General features: G+C 47.9%; 5 protein-coding genes across 5 annotated transcripts; 2 read left to right on the top strand and 3 right to left on the bottom strand.

The window, feature by feature from the left end:
- Positions 1-1,293: 1,293 nt before the first annotated feature.
- Positions 1,294-1,877, bottom strand: INS49_005732 (uncharacterized protein; the record flags this gene model as incomplete). Its single annotated transcript, XM_043166510.1, has 3 exons — positions 1,294-1,455; positions 1,499-1,775; positions 1,852-1,877. The coding sequence occupies 3 exons, from the start codon at positions 1,875-1,877 to the stop codon at positions 1,294-1,296; spliced, it is 465 nt and encodes a 154-aa protein (XP_043027654.1).
- Positions 1,878-2,469: 592 nt separating this feature from the next.
- Positions 2,470-6,631, bottom strand: INS49_005731 (uncharacterized protein; the record flags this gene model as incomplete). The annotated part of the gene is made up of 4 exons (XM_043166509.1): positions 2,470-4,056; positions 4,223-4,363; positions 5,355-6,563; positions 6,623-6,631. The coding sequence occupies 4 exons, from the start codon at positions 6,629-6,631 to the stop codon at positions 2,470-2,472; spliced, it is 2,946 nt and encodes a 981-aa protein (XP_043027653.1).
- Positions 6,632-9,017: 2,386 nt separating this feature from the next.
- Positions 9,018-14,757, top strand: INS49_005730 (uncharacterized protein; the record flags this gene model as incomplete). Its single annotated transcript, XM_043166508.1, has 2 exons — positions 9,018-14,639; positions 14,701-14,757. The coding sequence occupies 2 exons, from the start codon at positions 9,018-9,020 to the stop codon at positions 14,755-14,757; spliced, it is 5,679 nt and encodes a 1,892-aa protein (XP_043027652.1).
- A 2,084-nt stretch (positions 14,758-16,841) lies between these two features.
- On the bottom strand, positions 16,842-17,406 carry INS49_005729 (uncharacterized protein; the record flags this gene model as incomplete). Its single annotated transcript, XM_043166507.1, has 2 exons — positions 16,842-17,133; positions 17,186-17,406. 2 exons carry the CDS (start codon positions 17,404-17,406, stop codon positions 16,842-16,844), a joined length of 513 nt encoding a protein of 170 aa, XP_043027651.1.
- Positions 17,407-17,636: 230 nt separating this feature from the next.
- On the top strand, positions 17,637-18,194 carry INS49_005728 (uncharacterized protein; the record flags this gene model as incomplete). The annotated part of the gene is made up of 2 exons (XM_043166506.1): positions 17,637-17,644; positions 17,738-18,194. The coding sequence occupies 2 exons, from the start codon at positions 17,637-17,639 to the stop codon at positions 18,192-18,194; spliced, it is 465 nt and encodes a 154-aa protein (XP_043027650.1).
- Between the last annotated feature and the right edge of the window lie 3,754 nt (positions 18,195-21,948).

Here is a 21,948-nt window from a genome sequence, read left to right as displayed (position 1 = left end):
TCCCCAGGTTCTACTCTTCTCTCTTCCAGACCAACACACCATCAACTTCACAATCCCCATCTTCAAAACATTCAACTCCAAGCCGAACTTCCCATCATCGCAACCCCCAAGACACCCGCATCCACACACCGCGACCTCCTCCCGGCACACCGTCACCGTCAGCACTTGCCGTCGAGACAGACACCTGCGCGAGCCGGACACTTGCCCAACGGACCCACCGCGCAACCTATCCGCATCCGCATCCCCATTTTCCCCTTCCCTTGTTCATCTCCCACTTGGTGATGCTGAAGTCAGTGCTGGCCCCCCCCCCGGTCTCGCCCTATTCAAGCTTCCCTTTGCCGCAACGACATTGCCTCAGCTTTGTTGCCCTCCGTCCCACGGGTCATCATCATCGGCGCGTTCGGTGTGTACAAAGATGAGCGTTTTTGAGGGTCAACATCCCTTTCCTCTGCAACAAGGTGGGTGCCCCTGGTGAAAGGTGTTTGTGTGTACAGATATGAGCGTTTCAGCGAAGATTAGAACTATTCAACATCTTTAGCGGGTGCCCACAAGTCGTCAGCTTTTGCTGACGCCCACTAGGCAAGACAGGACCGACCTCCCTGGACAGCCTCGGTTCGAGTTGGCAGTCAAAGCGAGTTCAAGTTACAATTTCTCATCATCGGCTCTGGAGGGATCATCCACATTCGGGGAAAGGGTCGGAGAAGCTTACCATTGAAGAACGCATATGACCACTGGCAATGTCCACAAGACGTCAGCGAAGAGTTGGTGTGTACTGGTGTGTTTCGGTGCGTGGTCTGTCCTTCGTACCTAGGTAGCAATTTAAACATTCTTGGATAATTGTGCATGTGCTCGACTCCGCGCTGGACCCTCACTAGAGCTTGTCATCCTGCCTAGCGGCCACTCGGCCCGCCAAGCTTGGTCGTCCAAGGCAGACCCCGGGCCTTGGTAAGGGACCGACCGGGCACGTTCGACCGGGCCCGGAACCGCAAGCAGTTACTTTTAGTCAAGGGGCCGCGGTCTTAGTGCTGCGTCCTTCATGACACTGGTCGACATCGCTCTTCCCGCCAAAACTGGTGGTGACTGTCCTGTACAACCGCACCATCGACCCATGGCTTCTCCGGCCTAGCGACTGGCATAGCAACTAGCCTACCAAATGCCGCACTGGTGTATCGTCCATCTTGCCATCATCACCCCACCATGTAACGCGGTTTTGATTGAAGCCGTCCATGTCAATCGAGGTCAAGAATTATTTCGTTGTACCATCCAGGCTTTCCATTCCCATACAGTCTCGTTTCAGTTGCCAACTGCCGCCTCTTTGAGTCCCTCAGCATTTCTGACAGGCGATGGTTGGCCTCCCCCGCCTCGATTCTCCCCCGCTGCTACATCTTCCACACAATCCTCCTGGTCCGCGAGTTTCTGGGCGAGGTCGGCGGCCTTGGGAGAGCCGTCTTGGTTCTAGTTCCAGGGGGGGGGGTCCATCGCAGGCGGGACTGTCGACAGGGTCAAGGGGAGAATCTGCAAATATCTCCCAGGGCCCCGCGAAGGCAGTCTCCCGGTCGGTGACGCCGATGATATGGTCGGTGTCGTCGACGATGATATTGTTGTGGCCAAAGTCGCCGCGGCAAAGGGGAAATGGGCCGCGGTCGAGGACAGAGGGCCTGCTGGCTAGCTGGCTGATAGAGCCGCGAGACGACGAGACCGAGGGAACGACTTCGTCGGTGAATGGGCCTGTCGCCTCTCGTAGCTTCTCCTTTTGTCGTTTCGAATTTGGCGTGCTTCGCCCATGTTTGGAAGAACTCGGTCGCCGTGTTGAATAGACCGCCTAGCCCGGGAATCGGGCCCTGCTCGCACGTGCCGCCGGCGTTCAAGGAGACCATTGTGCCGATCTGGGGCAGCTGGACGGCGGGAAGCTGAACCTGGCACGAGGGAATCGGCTTAGGGCGTGATCCCCAAGAGAATTTAGTATAGTCTGGACCCCTAACCAGTAACTCTCTCGCCAAGCCGCTCGTATATATAATCATCTATTTCAGCTACAACAGTTTTTAGACAAGCCTATATCAGCAGCTATAGATGTAGATTGAGGGACGGGTAGGGTAGTGCTAACAAGGGTCGCCAAGCAGCAGGCTATAGCAAGATTGGCCCTACTACATCTACCCTAGAGTAGACACTCAGGCTACTTCAACGTTGAAGAATAGGTTTCAATATTCTGTAATATCGTGATCATTATGAGACTATTTTCAGAAATTATCGACTTCTATTTGACTGCAATAGCAAAGAGCATAGGTGGGTCTGCACTGGGCTTTGGAGGCTTTGGGATAGCCGGCTCGTAATCATCCAGCCTTGTGACGATGGCAAGGCTTCAGCAACTCGTGATACGCAAGGAAAGCTGGGATTCAAGACAAGGTGCATCAGGACGAATATGGTATAAACGTTGATTGATGATTTTCATATTGTACAGTTGTTCCTCTCCTACTTGTCTGAAATCTTCTCATCGTACAAGCTCCCACTCTTTTTGTCTTCGTACAAGCTTGCGTTCCTACAAGTGAACAAGTTCTCATCGTCTACACTGCACCCAAGGCAATATCTCCCGTAACACTGCCACTCCTCCTTGCCCGTAGGACCATGGCCGTCAGAAAAGGGCCGGGCCTTCTTTTCCTCAGCCTTGGGCTGCCCCATCATCTTGAGCGCCAGCGCTCTCGCCTCTGTGGCGAACTTTGCTTTCTCTCGTATCTGCCTTCCGTACCTGATGAAGAGGAAGGGAAATGGGACACAAATTGCTGCCAGAGCCGCCGGTACGGCCGCGCCAGCGTGGACGCCGAGCTTTTCGAACATGACCCTCGTGAATAGAGGGAACACAGCCCCGAATATAGACCGGATCGCGGTGGCTGCTGCGATGGCTGAGCCTGCGTAGACGGTGTATGTGTCGACCAGGTAGTTGAGGAGGCTGAGGAATATGATGACCATGCCGAAGCCGAAGGGGACGGTGCCTGCGACGGGCAAGATGAATGAGAACTCGGGAGAGTTGGTCACTGCGAAGATGGCCAGCCCAATGGGTGCCATGACTGCACCAAGGCGTGCTGGTCCAAGTCGAGTCTCAGGGGGCGCTCTGCCACCGGGCGAGGCCTTGGCCACCTTGATGTATGCCTTGTTCTGGAAGAGCATGTAGATGAGGGCGAAGACCATCCCGATTGCGATTCCGAGGAAGGCAAGACCACTGAAGCCAGGTGATAAACCGAAGCCCTGCTGGAAGACGATTGGGAACTCTGCGAACATCATGTACATGGCACCAAATATGATGGCCATGTAAAGGGACAGGATGCCGACTATGGTTTCCGAGAAAAGCAGCAAGAAGGGACGGACCATAGAAGTACGCAGGAGCTCTCCCGTCGACTTGACCCCCTTGGCCTTGTCCATGCGCGACTGGAAGACCTTTCCCCGCGGGTCAGTCCTCGTGAGGAGGGCAGCCCGCAGCCGCAAGAGAACAGGGGCATATGTCTCCGGGACGAGGAAGTAGTACAACATCCACAGAGCACCCGTCGCACCTGCAATGAGAACGCCAACGCCCTTCCACCCGGAACTCTGGCTCAGAAACCCCCCAATAATAGGACCAAGCACGGGGCCCAGGAACGGCGCCCCGGAGAACACAGCACTGACACGGCCCCTGTCCGCAAGCGAGAACATGTCCGCCACGACAGTGCCCGAGTTGACCAGCGCCGAGGACCCGAGCGCGCCAGCGAGGGCGCGGAACACGACAATCACAAGGATGTTGTCCGGCAGCGCCGCGACGACGTTGCACGCGACAAAGGCGCCGTACGTGGCCAGGAAGACGGGCCGGCGGCCGAAGGCCTCGCTCAGGGGGGCCCACACCAGCGGGCCGAGGGCGAAGCCCAGCACGAAGAGGGACGTCCCCAGGAAGGCGGTCTCGCTGCTGACGGCGAGCTCGCGCTCGAGGTTCGACACGCTGCTCGTGTAGGCGGAGGAGGCGAAGGTCATTGCGAGGGTTGCGAAGGCGTTTAGGGCCGCGACGAGCCAGCGCATGGCCGTGGGCATGTTGACCTGGGGTTTCGTTAGCAGATTGTGTTTGGTACTGTAGGGAGTCGGATGGTTATGCTGGAGGTGATCGGCGATGTGTTGTGACATTTGATGATCTCGTGCGTAGACGCAGTCTTCAGGGGCAACAGCCGCAAAAGAGAAAAGATCAAATCTGCATTGGATTACTTACTGGATTTCTCGGATCATTGGGGATAAAGTCTATAAGGTAAGGGTCATCGACAGTCCCTTCACCCTTCCAGTCGTGAGTGACCATCTCGCGAGTGACCAGCGCTGGCTCACGGACGAGCCGCCAGTGCGATACGCGAGTGGGCTGGTCATCGGCCATTGAGAATGCATAGCAAACCTGAACGCAGCAGGAAAAATTGAAAGAGTGCCTTGATTCAGGGACAGTCAACGTTCAAAGGGCCAAGATGTGAACCACTCTGTACCAGATCGCGGAACTCGAGGAATTGCGGTTCCTGTCGCCGAGGAACCAGACAGACTTGGCAAAAAGGGCCGTCCGCCCTCGATGAGGTCCAAGGCGGATGCTATGAGCACTTGACTCGCAGGAGGCTGGGGGCCGGTAAGGCTGTCTCCATGGGCTGTTAGGGGAGCGCCGACGCCGCCAGGGGTGGTTGGTTATAAGTCAACGGCCGGGCGAGGCATGGTGACCCTTGGTCAGTCATGCGGCTCTTGACAGGACATGGGGCGTATTGAAACATGGCGATCACGAACAATCTGTGCCGCACTTGAGACCAGGGTTTCAAGCTAAGATCTACGGACAACTAACAATTGTGGTTTGCAAACCACGGGCTTTGGCTATATTGTGGGATTTGGGATTATATCGTTGAACCTGGACCGCGGTATGCCTAGATGATCACGCCCCACGGCCGACGGCGCCTAGGTAGGGTGTGATTGTCTCACTGCCGACCACAAGGCTACAATTTTGGTCTGTCATCCATGGATCCCTAGCTTGGCGGGTTGCTTCGATGATTTTGGAATTCAGGTTCAAGTTTCTTGGGCTGAGCTCGGGCAGCTAGGTAACAAGTCTGACGAAATTGAATACTGGAGGTTCAGACAATTGTAGGATAGTGGTATGAGACACTTTTATTTGATTGCTACGCTGGTTCAAGTTCAAGTTATGGTAGCCGCAGAATTATCTACAGACGGTGTTACAAGGCCGTGGCTTTGAGAATCAGCCTGATCGCCAGAAAAGTAGTACTGAGTGAAATCGTGCTTCAACTTTGCTGGGGCCTAACATGAACCATTACATTAGCTCGTCACTAACATTGAATGTCAAGAGAGAGGAAGCATTCACTCACCCTCATAACGTTCGCCAGCGTGGCTGCCTTTTCAGGGCTCTGTGCCGCTTCACGACAGGCTTGGAGGAATGGGTCAGTCTCAAGCGCCTGACTTGAATCTTGCATGATCCGCTTGAGATTCGCGGTAGTGATGCCGTCGACAACATCCTGGAATATGCCCCTGCGAACAGAGTCATACTTGTCAAGTATGTCCTCACTCGCAACTCCACGGTGTATGCCGATCAAGCAGTCTGCCAGGCCACCGACATCTACCATCCCGTTGGTGAGCCCCATTCCGCCCATGGGGTTGCACAAATGAGCGGCGTCCGCCGCAAGCAAAATACGCCCGACGCGGAAACTCGGTGCGCAGCGCTGATGAACGCGGTAGGGGCTTGACGACACGACCTCAAACTGGGACGGGTCTGACAAGTGAGCGGGGAGGATGGCCTGCAGCCGTTCGACAGCCCTCCCTGGGGCGGCGCAGGCTTCTTTCGGCATATCTCCTGGTTCGCCGTAGGTGACTCTAAACAGATTCCCAGGCCCACCAATACGGGCTACCATACACCAGTTGGTGGGATGGATGAGAAAGTTAACATCAGAGAAAGTCGCCTCATACTTCTCGACGTCGTGAAAGCGGACATTCACGGCGACGAGCCAAGTGTCCCACGTGTAGCCTGGGAAAGACCTGCCGAACAATGACCCGCGTACTGAGCTGCTGGCACCGTCACATCCAACAATATAGGATGCCTGAATACTAGATGGCTTTTCTCCTTCGCCGTCTCTCGCGACATCGACCCATGCAAGGTTACCTTCAGGATCCTGGCCGACGTCGACAACTCGACAGCCAAATTCCACCTGAGCGGTCGGCTGCGCGCCAACAGCCTCCAGGAGGATCTCGACCACGAGGTTGAGTGGAAGGCTCACAACTCCGTCCGGCGGTGCCGTGGTGCCATTGGAGGCAGGTGGGGGAGGGGGCTTAGGCAGTGCAGCAAGCAATGATCCATCAGATGCACGCCATGATACGCTCTTCGGGGAGAAGCTGCCCTTCTCTTTCATTGCATCTAGAATACCAGACCTGCGTAGCTCATGTACGCCAGCCGGGCCGTAGTGAGTTGCTCGTGGCTGTTTGTCTGGTTCGGTGGCAGCCTCGAGCACTCGGACATTGATGCCCGCCCGTGACAGATACAAGGCCAGCAGTAGGCCAGACGGGCCTGCGCCCACAATGATAACCTGCAAGTATGCACCATTAGTAAAATTAATTACCCAACTACAGAACAGTGGGGACTCACGGTCTGCATCTTTGGTGCACAATACTAGGATGTTGATCAGAGGGGAAGATCCTGATCGACGGGGTTGGGCTGAGAGAACGTGGAAGGGAGAGGATCGCAATGCGTTGGGAAAACCTGCCTGTGGACTTGAGAAGGCAGTCCTAGACGAAAAAACACAGCATCAAGCTTCATGTCTCTATAATCAGAGCCGGCTGTGGAGGTTCTTGTTGCATCATGACCGATTGTGATCCGCGATGCTGGTGATCACGAGCGCCGAATTTCCTAACTCAGAGGAGTCCCGTCCGGAGGAACCCGCCCAGTCGTTTCGTCTTTTGTTTTGAGACGACTTAAGCTTAACGGTCCATGTCTTCGATAATCCTACCCTGCACGCCATGCTAAATAATTCTCCCCGAGACATCTGGAGCTAGTCAAGGTGGATCTTCCCGCGCAGCCCCTTTTCGGCCGTTCCGTAGCATCAGCGGATGCCACCGATGCTTGGCCGGCGCCCATGTGCCTGCTTGGGGTTGGACCTCGACGGGTTTCGGCCGAGCTACTGTAAGTCCAGTAGTGTCGTTTTCGTACCTGAGCACTGAATCATTGTTCCCGCCACAGAAAACGGCGACAACCCTGCTGATACTTGAAAGTCCGAAGAAGGCTTGGCAAGCATAAATAAGATGACACCGACCGAACGAGCATCTAACATCTGTCAAGCAGAGTTTGAGACGACATTAGTCGGGCGAAGATTGGATGACTTGATTGCTTCACACTTGGTCGGCCGTGGGGGCGGTCGACACACATCTGCCTGCTACCGGGGGCCAACCTTGGGATTTCAGACTCAAGCTTTCAAGATCTGAATCAAATCGGCATCAAGAGGCAAGTAACTCATGAGTACAAACTTCCGAAATTGAAGGGTCAGATCGGCTCTTAACAAGGGAATTCCAGTCTTCACCTGCCATGTTATTCTGAATAGAAATGCCCGAATAAGATCGCAGCATAAACGCAAGGTTCATCAGATCGCTATATGAAATCTAGCCATTTTGATATAGGTCGTGGGTAAGAATTGGGGCTCCACTATTGGACCGTTTTCTGACACGGTGCTCCCAAGACCATTTCATCCCAACATTGAAACCAGTATCATGTCTGCCAGACTGCAAGAAATAGGATGCCAACGGCCTTTGACCAGGGGTCCCTAAACCACACGGCGATTGACCGCAAGGCTCCAAGTCTCACAGCCTCATCTCGAACCAGCCCATGTCCTGTGCCCGTACCCGCTTTCGAGCGCGCACACTAGCTAACCCATGTCCTGTGCTTGTGGTTGCCCAGGGAAAACATCACGTCGTTCACAACATATCTATCAAGTGCAGTCCCTTTGTAGATGGAAGGAGAACAGCATCATCAGAAGACACCATCGGCCAAGTGTTCCTGACATGACCATGGAACTTCCAATCCAGCCCCAACGTATTATCCTCTTCGGGGACCAAACCGAGAGCGTGCTCCCAGCCATACAATCATTATACAAGCGCGCTCCATCTTCTATATACATTCAGCATTTTCTCAGATTTTCCATTGACGCAGCGCGCCGAAGTCTGGAGCAGCTCTGCAGCGGCCTTGAGAAGAACAAATTTTATTTCGACTCGTTCTTGACATTGGCAGAGGAGTCTACACAGAGGCAATGTCCGGACGTCGTCGTGCAAACACTCCTTTTGTGCGTTGCACAGCTGGGCCATCTCGTATTGTATGTACATGGAGCTTCAGAGGACATGACTCATCAACTAATCATATGGAAACAGGAAACTCGAAGACGACCCAGAATGCCTCCAAAACTCCATTTCGGTGGGATGGTGTACCGGTCTCCTACCCGCTGCCGTGGCAGCTTGTTCACATTCCTTGGTTCAAGTCCTTCAGCTTTCTCCTGAAACGATCAACCTCGCAGTCAGACTGGGGATCGAAGCCTACAAGCGGGCAGAAACCATAGAGACAAGCGATGCAAGCTGGGCAAGAGTTGTTAGCGGTCTCACAGAAAAAGAAGTGGGCGATGTCTTGAGCCAGTTCAGCTCGAGCAGTGTAAGTCTCTCCACTTGCATCGCCTACATTTCGTATTCAGAAGAAAGCAACTGAACATCATCCTGTATAGAATATTCCACCATTAAAAGCTGCGTACATCAGCGCTGTGACTTCGACGTCATGCACAGTCAGCGGTCCTCCATCAACATTAAACCTTCTCTTCTCATCGCAAGCATTTCAAAATCGAGGGCGTCAGCATCCCGTCATTCCTCTTCAAATCGCCGCTCCTTTCCACGGAGAGCATCTCCCCAACATAGTCTCGCAAGGCGAGCCATTGCACACCAATGCCAACAGCACAGATTCAAGCCTGAAAATAAGGGCCCCTTTACTCTCTTCAAGCTCTGGCCAGCCTATGCAGGGACGGGTATTTCACGACCTTCTCCCACAGATAATCGATGATGTTTTCCAGAACAGGATACAAGAGAGCCAGCTGCTTGAGGCATGCCGGAAAGCATTGAACGATGCGCAGTCCATTCAACTTGTGCCAATAATAGCAGCTGGCCTGCACCGGCGCCTCGAGTCCCATCTTGGAGCAACCCACAACAACCTGCTCAAGTCTCCTTCTACTTCTCAATCTCCAGAGAAATTTTCGAACGAGGCTCAGTCCTCATTTGAAGGCGTTGCAATCGTTGGCATGTCCGGCAGGTTCCCTGGTGCCGAGTCTCTTGACGAGTTCTGGGCAGTTCTTGAGGAAGGTGTGGACCTCTGTCGCCAGATACCCAGCGATCGCTTCGACATCAAAGCGCACAACGGAGATGCTTCAGATATGTCATCAATCTCCCCATATGGGTGCTTCATCGACAGGCCAGGGATGTTCGATGCCCGCTTATTCAACATGTCACCTCGTGAGGCAGCCTCCACCGACCCTGGTCAGAGGCTGTTGCTCATGTCGACCTACGAGGCTCTCGAGATGGCCGGCTACACGCAGGCCCCGCGTGAGGAAGAAAGGGACACGAAAGTCGGCACTTTCTTCGGCCAGACCATCGATGACTGGAAGGAGTATAACGCCGCCGAGAACGTCGACATGTACTATGTCACAGGCGGCATCCGGGCCTTCAGTGCCGGCCGGGTCAACTATCACTTCAAGTGGGACGGCCCGTCCTACAGCGTGGACAGCGCCTGCTCCTCCAGCCTGCTCGCCATCCAGCTCGCGTGCAACTCGCTGCGCTCGGGCGAGTCCAACATGGCTGTTGCGGGCGGGTCGAACATCCTGACCGGGTGCAACATGTACGAGGGCCTGAGCAGGGGTAGCTTCCTCTCAAAGACGGGGTCTTGCAAGACCTTCGACAGCAGTGCCGATGGGTATTGCCGAGGAGAGGGTGTCGGGGTCGTCGTGCTAAAGCGCCTCCCAGACGCCGTGGCGAACCGTGACCCCATTCTTGCTGTCATCAGATCTTCCGCAACAAACCACTCGGCCCAGGCCGTGTCCATCACGCATCCACACGTTGAGACCCAGGAGAGGTTGTACCGGGATGTGCTTTCTCAGGGAGGGCTTGAGCCTGCCGAGGTCGATTACGTGGAATGCCATGGCACAGGCACCCAAGCTGGAGATGGTGCCGAGTCTACGTCTGTCTACAATGCGCTTTGCAAGACACCACGCGCGCGACCACTAGTGATTGGCTCGATAAAGCCCAACATTGGCCACGGAGAGGCCGCAGCGGGGGTATCGTCTCTGATCAAGAGCGTCATGATGCTTCAGCGCGACACGTTCCTGCCACACGTCGGCATCAAGGGCGAGATCAACCCAAAGTTGCCTCCATTTGCGGACAAATACCGCATTGCGACACACGCTCCATTCCGGCGGCAAGATGGGAAGACCAGGAAGGTCATGATCAACAACTTCAGCGCCGCTGGTGGGAACACCAGCATCGTTCTCGAGGACGCAGCCTTGATTGCAGGTGGAAGCCCATTCGAGCATGTCGCAGATCCACGTACCACACATGTGGTCACGGTGTCTGCAAAGACGCTCGCTTCGCTCCGGGGAAATATGGAACGGCTCCGGGACTTTATGTTAGCATCCACTTCCTCTGTTTCTTTGGCAGATGTTGCATATACGACCACCGCCAGAAGACTGCATCATCCTATGAGAAAGGCATATGCGGTCAAGTCCGCGGCGGAATTGGCCACCGAGCTTGAAAAAGACTGCGCAGAGTGGGACGAATCTCATTCGGTGGCCCAAAAGCCACCATCCCTTGTTTTCGCCTTCCCAGGCCAAGGCAGCAGCATCGTCGGTACCGCAAAGGTTCTATACGACAGCTCCGCGTCATTCCGGCGCATAACTGGCGAGCTAGACTCATTGTGCGAGGCTCAGGGCCTCCCCTCAATCCTCCCACCGCTCCTGGGAGAGCCATCCGCCTCGGACCCCTCGCCGCTGGAAAGCCAGCTCTGCATGGCCCTCCTAGAGGTCGCAATGGTGCGACTCTGGAAGTCATGGGGGGTTGAGCCGAGCCTCGTTACCGGCCACAGCCTTGGCGAGTACGCGGCGCTGTACGCGGCCGGTGTCGTTTCTGCTGCAGACGTCGTCTTCCTCGTTGCCAAGAGGGCGTCGCTCATGCAGGAGTTGTGCTCTCGCGGCACCCACAAGATGCTCTCGTTGCGGATGTCGGCGGAGGACGTTAGAGCGGCCCAGGAGACGACCGGGCTGGCATCGCTCGAGATCACTTGCGTCAATGGGCCGACGGCCACTGTTGTTGCTGGGTTGGAAGAGGACCTGCAGGTGTTCATGAAACAGCAGCAGGCTGCAGGTGTCACAGCTGTCTTTTTGGATGTCCCCTACGCCTTTCACTCTGCACAACTGGACCCTATCCTGGATGCGTACGAGAAAAGTTCGGCTGGTGTCAACTTTGTGAAGCCAAGAATACCCGTTGCGTCGAGTCGCCTCGGGTGTATCGTCGAGGAGGACGGCACTTTCAACTCGTCCTATCTTTCGCGGCAAGCTAGGGAGCCGGTCCTGTTTTCACAAGCGGTGGCTGCATGCCAGACCGCACAAAAGGTGGACCAAAACACCGTTTGGCTGGAGATGGGCCCTGGGTCCACATGCGTGTCTCTGGTGAGGCAGTCCCTTGGTACCGCCTCAGCCAATTCACTATCCACGCTGGACAGCAAGAAGGGAATCTGGGAGGGGATTTCGTCCACTCTGGCTACTCTTTACTCCCGAGGTATCGACATCAATTGGGCCGATTTCCACCGTGACTACAAGAACGGCTTGTCTGTCGTCGGGCTTCCGCATTATGCTTTCGACTTGAAGAACTACTGGCTCGACTACACCAGCCGCAAAGACCGCGCAGCTTCTGCCGTGGAGACTGTTGCTTCCAAGCCAGCACCCCAGTTTTCGTCACCGTGCTGGCAAGAGATCGAGGAAGAAAATTTCGGTGCTTCGGAAGCATCAGTCAAGTTCATCAGCGACTTGAATCGGCCCGAGCTTGCTGGTATGGTGCATGGTCACGCCGTGGGAGGCATAAGCCTCTGCCCCAGTTCAGTCTACGCTTCGATGGCGTTCTCGTGTGCTCTGTACATCTTCCAGAGGCGTGATTCTGCACTCGGTGCCGATGAGGTTCCTCCGATGGACCTATCAGATATGGAAATATTCAGCCCCTGCGCTGTGTCAACCGATGCCGACCAGCGACAAGTCTTGATGGTCACAGCCACGCAGCACTCCCCATCCAGTCCCGTTGAGCTTGTTTTCAGCACCTCACACGACGACGAGGAGACATATCGTCAGAACGCATGTTGTGTTGTTCACCTCACCACCAAGGCTGTCGCTTTCTCCGAGGCCAACAAGAATCTCTACCTGATCCAGGACCGAGCCGAGATGCTCCGCCGCAAGGAGCCAGAGGGCGATGTGCACAAGCTGAAGAAGAAGATGGTGTACAAGCTTTTCAAGACAGTGGTTGACTATTCACCACGTTATTTTGGCATGGAGGACCTCCTACTGAGCTCCGACCGCCCAGAGTCGTGCGCCCGACTTTGCTTCGACACACCGGCTGAACCGGAGAACTTTGTTCACAACCCATTCTGGATCGACTCGCTGGCCCAGCTTGGAGGCTTCTCGCTTAATGTCAACCCACCCTCCGGACAAGACGATGTATACATCTCCCATGGCTGGCAGAGCATGCGCATCTTGCGCCGACTGTCTGACCAGGAGAACTACGCCTGCTACGTCTGCATGCAACCCTCGGAGGCACAGCCGGGTGTTTGGTCCGGCGATGTGTATGTCTACAGTGGCAACACTGTGGTTGCGTTATGCATGGGCCTCAAGTTCAAGCAAATGAGAAGGCCGCTGCTTTACAACCTGCTTGGCCATGCCTTACCCAGCAAGCTGTCGCCCTCGGCGCCACCAACTCCGCCAACTCTATCCAGGTCGCCATCAGCCGCACCATTGAGCCGGGTCAACACAGCTCGCTCCTTGGGCACAACTCCATTCCCCGCCCTCGAGACTCACAAGTCTCATGTTGGCTTCGTGGATGTTCTTGGAGTAATCACAGAGGCTGCAGGACTAGAGGCGAGTGATGTTGCTGATGCATCGACAGAGTGGTCGAACCTCGGAATCGACTCGCTGCTTACCATCACGATCCTCGAGGAACTCAGAAAGCTTACCGGCATGGACTTTGCTAGCTCCTTGTTCACTCGGTTCCCAACAGTCGGGGACCTGAAGGTCTACTTCCAGAGCCAGCAGGTCGAGGCTAAGAGCCCCGTCGAGCCCGAAGCGCGACCTTGCAGACCGAGGGACACTTCGTGCTCGAGCAGGGCACGATCCAGGTCGTTCCTCCCCGCGGCTGTCAGCAGGCTCAGGACGTCGACTTCTGTCTCCTCAAGCTCCATGTTATCCGAGGCCGACAGTGCAATTGACGTCGGCAGTAGGAGCAGTGGCGCCTCGGACTCTGCTGAGCTCCTCATTTCGATCATAGCAAGAGAGGTGGGCGTCAGCCGTGCTGAGATCTCACCCTGGACAAAGTTCTCCGAGCTGGGCCTGGACTCGTTGCTCACAATCACTGTCTTGGCGATGTTCAGGCAAGAAGGAGGAATCAACCTCCCGTCGTCATTCTTCAACGATCATCCAACTCCCAACGACGTCGACGGGACCCTGAACTCTGCGAAACAGTCTCCTCTGGCGCCGGTTGCATCAGAAGGCTTCGAGCACAGCCCTGGGCCCCAGAAGGAGCCACTGTCACTGTACAAGGGCCAAGCGCCCGGGACGGCGGAATCACGGTATGAAAGCAAGCCAATCCTGATCCAAGGCACACCACGTCCTGACGGTCAGGCTCTGTTCCTCCTCCCAGACGGCTCCGGTTCCGCCCTGTCCTACATTAACCTGCCCCCGGTGACGACGACATCGTCCCTCCCCGTGTACGCGCTCTTCTCGCCGTTCATCTCGGACCCGGACGCCTACGACCTGAGCCTGCCGGAGGTCGCGGCCATCATGCTCCGCACCGTCCACAGCCTGCAGCCCACTGGGCCGTACATGATCGCCGGGTGGTCCATGGGCGGGATCCTCGCCTACGAGGCGGCGCGGCAGCTCCTGGCGGCCGGCGAGGTAGTCGACATGCTGGGGCTGGTCGACAGCCCCTGTCCCCGGACTTTGCCGCCCCTGCCGGCGCCGACGCTTGACGTCCTCGACAAGGCGGGTCTCTTCTCTGGCATCGACGGCAAGAGCAACGTCTCGGCGTCGACGAGAAGACACTTCCTGGCCAGCGTCCGCGCCCTGGAGCACTACACCCCGCAGGAGATACCGGCCTCGGCGGCGCTGGGGAAGGTGGTTGCCGTCTGGGCCAAGGACAGCGTGCTCGAGGGCGTTGTCGACCAGGCCAAGCGGGATGCGGTGATGAGCGGTGATGAGATCGCCGGGGAGGCTAGGGACTGGCTTCTGGGGAAGAGGAAGGACTTTGGTGCTGCTGGGTGGGACAAGCTGACGCGGAGGGGGGTGACGGCCAGGTGCATACCTGGGAATCACTTCTCTATTATGTCGCCGCCATTGGTAAGTGCACTCTTTGAGCCCTTTCAATGATGTATGGCATGGCTAACAGATTTCATTGTAGATCAATAATGTCCAGTCCGCTCTGACGGATGGGCTGTTGCAACTTGGGCACTGCTGATCGTGTAGGATATTTTACTTTGGAAGAGGCTTGTTGTCTGTCTGCATAAACGCGTCTCTCTCTTATCACCGTCGCTACTTACAACACAGAGGGGGTTTGTGCACGGCGACGTAAATTTCCAAGACTTCGCTGGGCGATGCTGTGGTTCAACATGGCAATGGTGCTCAGGCGCTTCGGGAGACACAAAAATATACCCAGACCGCGGGGCTGGCTTCCCCAATGTGTGACTTGAGTCTCAGTTAGAGGTGGATAAAACGGTTTTGATAAATAGAGTCCCCTCTGCGTCACAAGCGAAAAGTCACGATCGGGAGGTTTCGTTCCCGCTTCCGCTCCTCTTCCGGCCCGGCTCGATTATTGCTCCGGTTGCAATTTACTAGCGGAATTCAATGACTGGAATTCCAAAAGACTGTGTCTGATATAATTGCCTACAAACCCTCTATCTTACAAAGTGAATCTTGGCTTGTGTTCAAATGCAAAAATGGCCTCATCAATGTTAGCAATCACAGCACCCAGTCATGTCGATCCTTCAGGGTACCAGCTCTCCACACTCCCTCGGCCCGCTGTCTCCGAGCCTACGGACGTCCTGTTTCGGGTCTGTGCCGCAAGCATCAATCCTGTTGACGTGAAGAAAGCGGCAGGGGTATTCAGATTTGCAGTAAAGGAGAGGTTCGTGCAGAATTCTTACCCTGAGGCTATTTCGCAAGCTTCATGAGCTCAGCTATTTCAATTGCAGCTTCCCTTACCAGATTGGCTACGATTGCGCGGGGGTCGTAACACAGGTTGGCCAGGATGTGAGTAGCATCAAAGTAGGCGACGAAGTATATGCTCGGCTACCAGAAGCCAACCGAGGTAAACATCCACTTTGAGTGTGTTGGCTTAGAATCTCGGTATTGATACATTGTCTGTTCAGGAGCATGGAGCGAATATGCTAAATGCCCCCAACGTTTCGTCGCACTGAAACCTAAAAACCTCTCATTCGAGGATGCTGCATCACTGCCGTTGGCCGGCATGACCGCCTTGCAAGCATTGAGTCGATATCAAGGATCATTATCAGGCAAAACGGTGTTCATTCCAGCTGGCCGCAAGTATCATCGACTGGGGCCTTTCATGAGGATTCACTAACAACCTCTAAAAGTGAGTGGCACGGGAGCATACGCTTGCCAGCTAATTAGCAAAAAAAGTCTTCCGTGCGGGCAAGGTCATCACCACGGTGTCAACGTCAAAAATAGATCAAGTACCAAAGCTACTGGGACAAGGGACAGTCGATCTCGGTATGTTCCTTGTAACCAAGTGTTTTCTTTTGATGTTCTTGCTAGTGTGTAACCGAAATCTCCAGTAATTGATTACACCGAACAAGATCCGTTAGAGGTCATCGCAAACAGGTCCATTCACTTTGTGTTGGACACAACTGGGGAAGCCATGTCTTACCTCCCTCTCATGGTCTCATCAGACAGCCTCATAGTCTCTATCGCGACGCAGCCATCTGGCACTCAACTTCAGCAATCCAGCGTGATGAAGAGACCCGATAATCCACGGCTACCGTGGTTTGGACACTTGGCCTTGAATGCGTTCGACAAATATCGCAGGTCACGCGCTGGAAGTTGGGGCGTAGCATCCGAACGCGAAGGATCTGTACATACTGGCTACACATGCGGAGCACGGAGATGTCATGCCAGTAGTCGGGTGCACAGTCGACCTGAAGGATATTGGGGGTCTGAAGGAGGCATGTGGAACAGTGTACAATGGGGAAGGAGGGTTGGGAAAGACAGTGATCAAGGTCGCTTCGGCGTAAAGAACGCACTGGTGAGGGCTTCTGCGGGACCCACTCTCCCCACGTCCGGGGACTATTGTACTTGGTACACAACTCAGATCACAGATCGCGGCGAGATCGTTCCGACCTATTGATAACAGTACAATTCTTGGACCAAATGTTACACCTGCCCGCGAAGAGAACCCCTAGTTGTACATCAAGAACTTAGTGCTTCCAATTATATGCTGTTTCGCCGTTGAACACCGGACCAGCACGCAAAGCCTGGCTACCAACATACGGCGGACTAAGTATGCCCGAAACTTACGACGTCGTCTCATCCCGGCGCGGTCTTTGTGAGGTTCATTATGACGCTGGCACAATGCCCGGCGTGCTGCCACACATGCACAGCCCTCTCCGCCTTGGTTCCGAGGTTCAACGCTGCCGCTGCCTGAAGGAGCAAGTACATGCAATGTGTCGCATGATGTGACATAGTTGTCCATGCTGGCGTCAGAAGGTCGAGCTCACCTAGCTCCTCCTCAGATATCTCTTCCCCGGGCTTGCCGTTCTCATCTCTGTAAAAGACGAACTCTGTTTCATCACCGCCTAGTGCCTCCAAGACGGCTTCCCTCGCGGGTTCAAAATTAGCCGCGCAGTATGGCGATATCCAAGCACTGCCACCTTCTTATTGTGGTGTCCTTGATCCTGAGTTCCATTTCCAGCGTTGTTCCATTGTCTGTGTTCCCATCGGCGTCCTGTACTGGCGCGTATCTTGAGTTCCTGAAGGGTGGGAATGGGAACCAAGACCGTAAGCCCCCTTGCCCGTGGTTGTTCAGGCGCCCGTCCAGCGTGTTGTACATCCCAGAAGCTTTCGAGACGCCGCCTTCCTCGAAACTGCCCATGGGGTCTGCGGTCGATTGCAAGTCGGCTTGAAAGTTGAATATAAGACTTAAGTCAATAACATGACAGGCCGAATCTAGAAAATATAAATCAGGATCGGATCTTTGGGGTCTACAGATATATCAAATCGCAGGCAATAACTAACACCTACAGAAGTTCGTAGTGGCAATGCTTGCTAAGTTGCGAGGGAGGGGGGGAAAGGTGCAGGCAAAAGATAAGTAATGGTCAACTAATGATACGGTGAGCCTTCGAGTTATAAAAAGTCCATCTGAACCAGCTGCAGTGCTCTCAGATGTCTGTGGGGTGAGCCGCGCTGAGCCATTTCGGACCGAGGCTCTGGGAAAAGGAGAAATCGCACATCGAGCTTGACCCGAACCAAGAGGGCCGGCCCATGATCTCGAACTACAAGCTTCTCGTCTCTGCAATCCCACGGCCTGTGAGCTTCGTCAGCACGCTCGCGCAGGACGGCACGCCGAACCTCGCACCGTTCAGTTACTTCCAAGTCGTCGACCATGACCCAGTCATTCTTGTGATCGGCTTTTCCGCACGACCTGACAGGCCTAAGGATACACGGAAGAACCTGGAAGAGACAGGCGAGTGTGTTATCAATATCTTGTCCGAGCATTTCGTCGAGGCCGCCAACGCCACATCGCTCGACGTCCCATACAAGACCTCGGAATGGGGGCTGTCCGGCCTGACGCCCAAGGACTCGGCGACTGTCCCGCCCGAAACGAGTCCAGGAGGCCGTTTTCTCCATCGAAGGAACGCTTCTCGAGATGAAAAGCCTTGATTACCAGGGTCATGCCGCGCAAGGAAAGCCTACCGGGGCTCTGTCTATAATTGAAGCCAAGAGGTTTTGGGTGCAAGAGGACGCATTGAATGAGGCTCGGGATAATGTGGACGTCGGTGCTTTGCGACCTGTGGTGCAGCTTGGGGGCATTTCCTACGGCCGGGTACGAGACACATTTGAGCTCCCACGGCCGTCTCTGAAGACAGAGCTAGAGAATGAAGAGAAAGGATTAACACGATTCATAGACAGAAGCAAATGAAATTGTTAGATGCTTCTTTTTGAGCAGCAGAAGGCTCGGTAAATACGGCCCAACGCAAGACATACATTTACTCCTCAGCCACAAAATCGTGTCATTGACAACGCGCAGAGTCCATCACTACCAAGATGCTGTCGAGATGGCCAAAGCATGTGGATGATGCATGTATGGACCTGCTGCATGCATGGCATGGGAGAAACGGGCCAGGGGAGCTCGTTTGTGAGGGACAAAGAACCAGGAACCCAGATACCTAGGTAGGTATTGATGAAGCAATGAAGTAAACGATAGTTGATTGTTGTGTGTTGAGGAGAGAAATCTCCCCGCTATTAAACGCTTAAAAGGAGCCTATTTATAGGCTAGCGCTAATATATAGGCATATAACCCTTGCACCTTTTAACACATTCCTTATTATAAATATTGTTATCTTAATAATAATAAGAAATATTTTATTTTAATAGCTAAAAAATATAATTTAAATATTTTACTATAATTTATATTAAGATTATTATATAAATATTATTTAATATTTATATATTCTGCTTATATTATTTTTAATTAATTATTTAAATATTTATTTAATAATATAAACCTTATAACATAGTTTATTAAGAAGTAATAAATATTAAGAAGTAGCGGATTTTCCTAACTTTAGCCAACTTTAATAAGCCTTAATACTTATTTAATATAAATAATTTAATTAAATTTAGCATTAATTAATATTAATTATATTTAAATCCTTATTTATAATTAATTTTATTAATTTAAAAACATTAATATAATTATAATATTAATTTAAATTAATTAACTTTTAATAAGAAATATATATTTAACATTATTTAATGCTAGTTATATCCTTAAAAACAATTTATTATAAATTATTAATATATATATATTTATATTAATTAATATTAATTAAGCTAAATTTATTATAATATAATTAAAATTTAATTAAATAAATCCTTTTTTATCTTTTTTATAAATTCTTATATTATATTTAATTTTATTATAATTATTATATTATCTTTTAATGAATTTATTATAAATTAATTCCTTAATATTATTACTTATTTTATTAATTAATTATTTTTTTTATTTATTTTTAAATAAAAGCTTAAAATATTTTAATTATAAATACTTTTTTAAATTATATTTAAGTTTTTTTAATTCTTTAATATTTAATAAATATTATATTAGCTTTTTTAAAAATATAAATTTAATTCTTTAAAATAATAAATTTATATATTATTATTTATATATTTTTTATTATTTAATTAATAATCTTTATAATTAATATAAAAAAGCTTTTTAATAAATAAAGATTTTATTTTTAATAAAATTTAATTACTTAATAATCTATTAAGTATTTAATAATATTAATAATTTTTATTTTTAAAGAAAAATAAAAAGAAATTATATAAAAGTTTATAAATAATTATTAAGCTTAAAAATTATAAAATTAAAGTTTTAAAAATTTTTTTTTTCACTTTTTTAAATATAAATTTAATATTTTTTATTATAAAAATTTTATTATAAGCTACCTTAAATATAAAAAAAAAACTTAAATTTAATAATATAATTAATAAAAGCTTAAATAAAAAGATTAATTTAATTATTATATATATATTTTAAAAAAATAAATATAATAATATAATAAATATAATAAATATAATAAATATAATAAAATATAATAAATATAATAAATATAATAAATATAATAAATATAATAAATATAATAAATATAATAAAAATATAATAAATATAATAAATATAATAAATATAATAAATATAATAAATATAATAAATATAATAAATATAATAATATATAATAATATATTAATAATAATAATTTTATTATTTTTATATATTAATTAAATTTAATTAATATATATCTTTTATAATTATTTATAATTAATATTAAATAATTAATATCTTTTTTTAATTTAATTATTTAAAAAACTTAATCTTATTATTTAATTAATAAAATAATAAGTTTTTTTTAAATAATTATAAATAATAAAATTTATAAATTATTTATATTAATATATTTAATAATAATTACTTATTTTTAATTATTAAATTAAATTACTTTAATTTTTTTATATTTATTAATATATATAATAATTATTAATATAATAATTATATTTATTATAAAGTTAATTTTATTAAAATTATAAAAATTATTATTAATAATTTAATATTTAATTATTATATTATAAAGTAATTTAAATTAATTTTTAATAATTTTAAATTTTTATAAAAAGCTTTTTAATAATTATAAAAATAATTAAATTTAATTTTTCAATTAAATTATAAATTTATAAAATATTAAGCTTAATATTTATTTATAAGTTTAATATTATATAATATTAATAAAAAATTAATTATATTTTTTATATTAAAAAGTTATAAGAAAGGTTTTTAAATATTTTATTTAATAATATATTAAATAAATATTTATTTTTTAATTTAATTAAATTTATATATATTAATATATAATTATTAATATAAATATTATTAATTTATTTTATAATATAATATAATTTTAAAAATATAAAAAATATTAATAGCTTAAATTATAAATATAAATTTTATATTATTTTATTTTAAGTTTTTAATTATTTATATAATTAATAAAATTTAATTTTTTTTAAATAAAAAATATATTAATAATTATTAATTTTTAATATATTAAATATTTAATTAAATAAATTAAAATAAAATTAATATAAAAAATTAAAATAAATTTCTTTTATTAAAAATTAATTATTTTAAATTTAAATATAATTATATTAATTATTTTAAATTAATAAAATTAATTATAAATAAAGATTTAAATATAATTAATATTAATTAATATTATATTTAATTAAATTCTTTATAATAAATAAATATTAAAGCTTATTAAAATTAATTAAAGTTAAAAAAATTTATTATTTTTTAATATTTATTAATTTTTAATAAATTATAATATTTATTTTAATCTTAATTTTATATAAGTTTTTTTAAAAGTAAAATAAAATAATATTTTTATATAAATATTAATAATATTATCTTTAAATATAATATAATAAATATTATATATTTTTTAATTTCTTTATAAATAAAGTAATAATAAATAATAATATGTTTTAATTAAATATTAACTTTATAATTTTAAATAAAGTTTAATATTAATTATTAATATATAAAATAAGTAAATATTTATATATTTAATATTTAAATCTTTTAATATTTAAATTATTTAATAAAAATATAATAATATTAATAAATATATTATATATTTTACTTTATAAGTAAATTTTATAATAATAAATTAATACTTTAATAATTAAATACTTAAGTTATTATTAAAAAGTTATATATATTTATTAAATATCCTTAAATTATTTAAATTAATATTATAAAAAGCATTAATATTAAAAACGAGCTACTTAAATAATGGGGGATAGGTTTTGCTAAACCCTTTTAAGGATAACTTAAAGAGGAGCTTTAATGCAA

This window comes from Diaporthe citri (genome assembly GCF_014595645.1).
Source record: "Diaporthe citri strain NFHF-8-4 chromosome Unknown scaffold_2, whole genome shotgun sequence".
NCBI lineage: Eukaryota > Fungi > Ascomycota > Sordariomycetes > Diaporthales > Diaporthaceae > Diaporthe > Diaporthe citri.
This window is presented reverse-complemented; position numbering and strand designations above follow the sequence as displayed.